General features: G+C 43.1%; 1 protein-coding gene across 1 annotated transcript in view; it reads right to left on the bottom strand.

Moving 5' to 3' along the window:
• Nucleotides 1-6,000, bottom strand: part of FHOD3 (formin homology 2 domain containing 3) — a 517,118-nt gene that overhangs the window by 46,515 nt on the left and 464,603 nt on the right. Inside the window, 3 exon segments of the mRNA XM_007455216.1 lie at nt 23-184; nt 918-1,037; nt 2,727-2,909. Coding sequence (XP_007455278.1) covers nt 23-184; nt 918-1,037; nt 2,727-2,909 — 465 coding nt within the window.

Raw genomic sequence — 6,000 nt, 5'->3', positions numbered from 1 at the left:
CTCTTCCGAGCCCCAGACATACCTTGGCTGACCTGGTGACGGCCCCAATCTCTGAGTACAGATCAGAGCTGTCCGGGAAGTTTTCCACCACCATGGTGCACACATGGTGGAGAAGTGACTGCTTGTGCACCGTGTCTTTGACTTCCGGAACCTTCTCGAGGTAGCTTAACTCAAACGCTTTGGCCTGTTTGGGGAACATTAAATAAAAGACAGGAAGAACAAGTTTCACGCAGGTTCTCAGAAAGGCCCAAATGGTTTTAGAATCGATGCTGTCTTGAAGGAGCCCAATATTTGGTTCCTCTGTGAGTGAAGCATCTCAGGCCACACGCTCCGTCATCCTTAGCTGATCACACGTGCGGACCAGCCACCCTGAGGGCAAAATGAGCCTCCAGCCCTTTCCCACCACGCCCATCAGCCACGGACTATCCCAGGGCTCTGCTCCTAAATCAGGGTGCTGGGATGAGGCGAAGGGGGCGGGGTCTCTGCCATGTAGGTATCTGCAAGTTCCCTAATCCCTTCCCTGCTGCATTTCTACTTCCTGGCCGAAGACAGGCCATTAAAACAAACAAAAAGAAGTTTGTTTATAATGTGTATGAGTACAAATATTTAAGTGATAAGCTCAGGGGAAAAAAGAGAAAAAGAAAAAAACAGGGTAGAAGAAAATAGCTCCAAAGTCAATTTTGGGAGGAGCCAAGCTTCACAAGGAATAAAGTGCTTATTCTTCTAAGTTTTCTTATTTATAGCAAGATACAGGCTTGAATAAATAGGCCCTGATATTTTAAGGACAAAACTTCTAGATTTTCACCCCAAAACACAAAAACTGCTTGTTCAATTGTGCTTTGGAGGACCAGAGGTACGACCTCCACTGGCAAGTGAAGGGCAGGGATTTTGTGAGGAAAGGGATGGGAAAGACTTACATTAGTTCCATTTAGAAAGTTCCCAATGGCTAAGAGAGTAGACAGGATAAAGCCCAAGGTTTTATTGTTCTCCAACTGGTCTATTCCTTCCTTCAGGTCCAAAAGTGGTTCTGCCACTTCCTTTCAATCAAAAAAACAGTTAGAAGAAGGTGATAGAGAGCGTAAATTTTGGTTTTACTTTGTTCCTTTTCATTTTGGTACAAGGTCATTACCGGTGGAGTTCTCCCAGTATAAGGCAATCCCACGTGATGGGCACATGCTCCCAGGTGTGGAAAATGGCAGAAGGGCAGCAGGAGAAAGTGTAGCCCCAAAGTCTCCTCAGTGGAGACCATCTGGGTACCTGTGGCTCACAGGAGCTTGGTTGGGTGACATCTGCTCTGTCATTCCCCTGTTCCTGCCCATCTCCCAAAAAGCTCAAGCAGGACACTCGGGCTAGACACTCCTCCCATTCTCTCTTCTGACCACGGTTGATGTCTATGAAACTCTTCACCTGCATTTTCCTTCAGCACCTGAACCAGTCTCCCTCTTTTCCTTTCTCCTCCCAGGCAGATGACACTGGAAACTGTGGCCTCATTGTCCCTGGACCCAGGTCTCCTAACCTTCCCTCTTGGCACTCTGTGGCTGGCCACCTCTTGGCCTGGGTTACTTTCTAGAAGGCCATCATCCTCATTACTCCAACTTTCTTCAAAACTCCCACTCTCTCAGGTGTCTAGCCTGCCCTGTGGCCTCATGGCCTCAGTCTCCCCTTCCCTCTGTCTTGTTGCTCTATAACCCCCCCCCCCCCACCTCAGCGTCCTCACTGAGGCTCTCCCCAAGCATGGACCCCAAAGCCAGAAGCTTCAGCTGCGTTCTCTCCAGCCTCGCTTCTGCTAGGCAGGCCCTCCCAGCCCCCGGCCAAGGCTGACTCGATGACCTGTTTTCTCCCTGAAGTTACCTCACTTTTCTCCAGAAAATCATCTGAACGTGCTGACTGGTTCTGCAACCACGTCGCCCTAGCAGTTCTAGGCTTCTTCAGCCCTGCCTGATTCTCGAATGGAGTCAAATATAGCAGTTTCCTCCTGAAGCAGCCTTAGCCCACTGCTACCTGCCTGGCCCTCAGAAAGGACCGTGCTCCCTCCTTTGCGGAAAGAGGAAGCCCACACAGCCTCTCCACTTCCTCCGGGCACTTGCTCTCAGTCAAGCTCACCTCCAGCTCACCATCCCTCCCTCCCTTGTCCTCTCCATGGTTCCTTTTTCTCAGCCTGCAAAAAATACTCACCTCTCACCCAACCAGAGAGGACACCTGCTTCTTCCACTTCCTACTCGGGATGAGTGTTCCCGTGCCTTCACTGTCAAGGTCCCTTTCCTTGTACTCTCCTCTCAACCTCCTGCAATCTGTTCATCTCAGATTTTCTACTGCGATACTCTCTCAAAGGGACCCAGTGACCTGCTGGTTGCCACAGTCAATGGCAGTGAGGTGACCATCATCAGATAGCAGGATTGCAAGTCACTTCCCATATTGTGTCTTTCTGTATTGTCTAAATTTTCTACAATGAGCATATAGAGGCAGAAAAACATTTGATAGTTTTTTTTTGTTGTTTGTTTTTTAAACAGTCAAGTATCTGAGGCTGGTGCCAGACAGACACTTTAGAATAAGCCCTCACTGGTAGGCTGCTCATCACTCAGTGTAGACACGACCCCATCACTATCAAACCCTCACCCTCCAAACCCTGTCTCAGGAATGATACTTTGCTATGTTCACCGTTAAAAAAATGACCGTTCTCAACTCTGGGGACATAGGACTGGCTGCCTCTCTTCCTAAGTGCCTACCTTTTCTGTAGTTTCATAATCCATTTTGAACGCCCAGAGGTGGAGCCGAGCCGAGAGCTCGCTGATGGAGCACAGTGTAAGGAGGAACTGCTCTGCACTGCCCAGGGGCACCTCAGGGTTGGCCAGCTGCGCTTCCTGGATTTTCTGCTTCTCTTCTTCAGTGGGAATCATGGTTAGAATTTTCTGGAAAGATGGAATGATACAGTATATTCTTAGTGATGGACCCCTCGATGTTTCCAAATTCATACGGTAACTTCCCAACCAGGTAGTAGAGATACTCTGCTGTCAGTGGTCTTATCATATACAGCTGCTATATACCAAATAAACTTTAGAGTAGAAAAGCCCTACGTAGCATCTAAATTTACATTCATTTGTTTTAACATTCTTTCTCTTTCTTTAAATCTCCTGTTTCATAAGCAACTTGCCCTAAATTTCCTGGTCTTGTACATGAAGGACATTCTAGGCAAGAAAGGGATGGGGGGGTGAGAGAAAGGTGAAAGAATAAGATAGAAGATTAGAGAACAGCTCCCTGTTCCCTAAGAAATAGAGTAAAACGTGTTAAGAATATAATCTTCTCACAGATTAATTTAAGAGCTTACAAAAATAAATCTTTTACCAAGAGCTCAGACTAACTTTTGTACATGGGCCGTATTATAACTTTAATTGTTTTAAATATTTCGAGTATATTTCAAATTTTATATAGAAATGAAAACATCTTAACATCAAGCTCAGCTCAAGTCTGACTGAGGAAAAAATGATGACGATACTTATAAACAGCAATACTTACCTACTAATGGAAAGAGTATCACTTTCTGCTTTTATTTGTTTCTGGTAAAAGTCAATTGTGGAAGGCAGAGGGAGCAAACAGGCATCAGAAGGATTATGACTCATATAAGTTCAAATTCCTTAGTGATTACATTTTAAAAGAAGGTAAAAATTCCCATCACATGACATTTAACATACAGCATTACGAAAGAGAAGGTGTCATTATTTTTCTCTCATTTATCAAATGAGAGTATCAAAGCAAAGAAATACACATTGTGCCGTACTTTTCGGTAACTTATGTTAATTCATTAATTCTAAGTGGCTTTGGTTACTGCTCTACAGCAGCAACCATCTGGATAAAGTGTGGGAAGGAGTTCCGGTTCTGGGGGAGACAGAGTAAGCAATACTCCGTCTGTCCCACTAAATGCAACTACACATCCTGGACAGCAGGCTTGGAGCAGCTACTTGAAGACTTAAAAAAAAAAGAAATAGTGGTAGGTGGATTGAGGAAGAAGACCAGAACTGAAAGTTCAACTGAACTGGTAATGAGTTGACTATTTTTCCTCTGGTATTCCCTAGCCTGGGCTCAGGTAGCCCAAAAATCTGGAAGAGGGTATCAGGTGCAGACAGAGAGAACGCCAGGGGAGCCCTCTAGTTCTGACTCGAGGTGTGGGAAAGGGTCTCCTAGCGGTGGCAGCAAGGTTGGCAGGTCCTAAAACTCAGAAGAAAGGAACATTCCTCTCCAGTCAGTGGAGCTGTGGTCCCAAGAGGTGGGGCAAACCCCTTATGCTTTTCTTTTCTATCTTCTCTCTGCTTGGCCCCAGACATGGGCACAGTTCTAGCAAGTGCATGGTAAAGTGAGGTAACTAAAGACCCAGCTTTCACTGGAGGACTAGAAAGGAAGGCCCCAGAAAACCAGAAAGCAGTGGGGAGGTCATGAAACACGAAGAGCCTGCAAAGCAAGGGCACAAAAAGCTGTTTAAGAACTTCTGAGCTTCTTGAGCTGTTCATGTGTGAATCTGACCTTCAAAAGCACATTGAAGACTTTGAGACCTGAACTGGTCTTTGAAAACTTTGAAAACTGAGCTGACGCTGGAACAACAGTCCACAGAAGGTGGGTCAGAATCTGTGGCTTGAACTCCAACAAGTGATGGAACAATTCTTAATTCTTTTTATGAAACCAGAATGACCCTGATACAAAAACCAGACAAAGTTAATCTAGTCGAGAAAAGAAAACTACATACCAATATCCTGATGAATCAGACGCAAAACTCCTTAACAAAATATTTTAAAGTATATAAATAAATGCCAATATACTAAGATATATAAATCTATTGCTATATTTTATATAGAAATATATTTTAAAATAGCCATAAGGTTGGTTCAATATGAAAAAAATTCATCAATGCAATTAATCTACCAGATTAACAGTGTGAACAAGAAAATTCACACAGTCATTTCAATTGACTCAAAAAAGTTTTGATAAAATTCAATTTCCATTCACGACAAAAAACTCTCAGCAACCCAGTAATAGAAGACATTTCCCCCACCTGATAAGATACATTTATTAAAAAAAAAACCCTACAGCTCATTTCATACTTAATGGTGCCAGAGAGAATGCTTTCCCTCTAGGAATGGGAACAAGACAGGGTGTCCACTCTCACCATTCCTATTTAACATTGTGTGGAAATCCTAGCCAGGTATATAAAATTTTTAAAATACATACAGATTGGAAAGGAAAAGATAAAACTCTTCCTATCACACATGGTATAATTGTCTACATAGGAAATTTTGAGGAATATACAGAAAACTTATGAAACAATGAGTTAAACAGTGTCGCATAATATAAGGTCAATACACAAAAAAATCCATTTTATTTCTATATATTACTAATGAGCAATTACAAACTGAAATTTAAAAAAAATTCTATTTACAATGAAATACTCAGGTATGAATCTAACAAAGCACGTGTAGGATCTGCATTTGGAAAGTAGAAAATGCTGATGAAAGCAATCTAATCGTCTAAAGACGATCTAAATGAAGAGAGAAGGAACAGTGTTCACAGACTGAAGGACTCAACATAGTCAAGATGTTAGTCTTCCCAAAATTGATGTATAAATTTAACTCAATTCCAATCAAAATAGCATGATTTTTTTGTGGATATAGACAAGCTGATTCTAAAAATTATATGGCAAGGCAGAGGACCAAAACAGCCAAGCCAAAGTAATTTTGAAAAAGAATACCCTTGGAGGAGTCATACCACTTGACTTTAAGACCTACAATAAAGCTGCGGTATTAAGACAGTGTGGCATGGGCTGCACGATAGATACAGAGACCAGTGGGACAAAACGGGGCACCCAGAAATAGACTGCACAGATATGGCCCAGTGATTCTGACAAAGGTATGAAGGCAGTTCAGTGGACAAATGGTAGTGTTTTCAACAAATGGTGTTGGATGGACCAACTGGGATCCATATGCAAAAAGTGAACCTCAACATAAACCTTCCACC

Source organism: Lipotes vexillifer, unplaced genomic scaffold (assembly GCF_000442215.2).
Source record: "Lipotes vexillifer unplaced genomic scaffold, Lipotes_vexillifer_v1.1 scaffold90, whole genome shotgun sequence".
Lineage (NCBI taxonomy): Eukaryota > Metazoa > Chordata > Mammalia > Artiodactyla > Lipotidae > Lipotes > Lipotes vexillifer.
The sequence above is the reverse complement of the archived record's forward strand: the minus strand, read 5'-3'. Positions and strand labels throughout refer to the sequence as shown.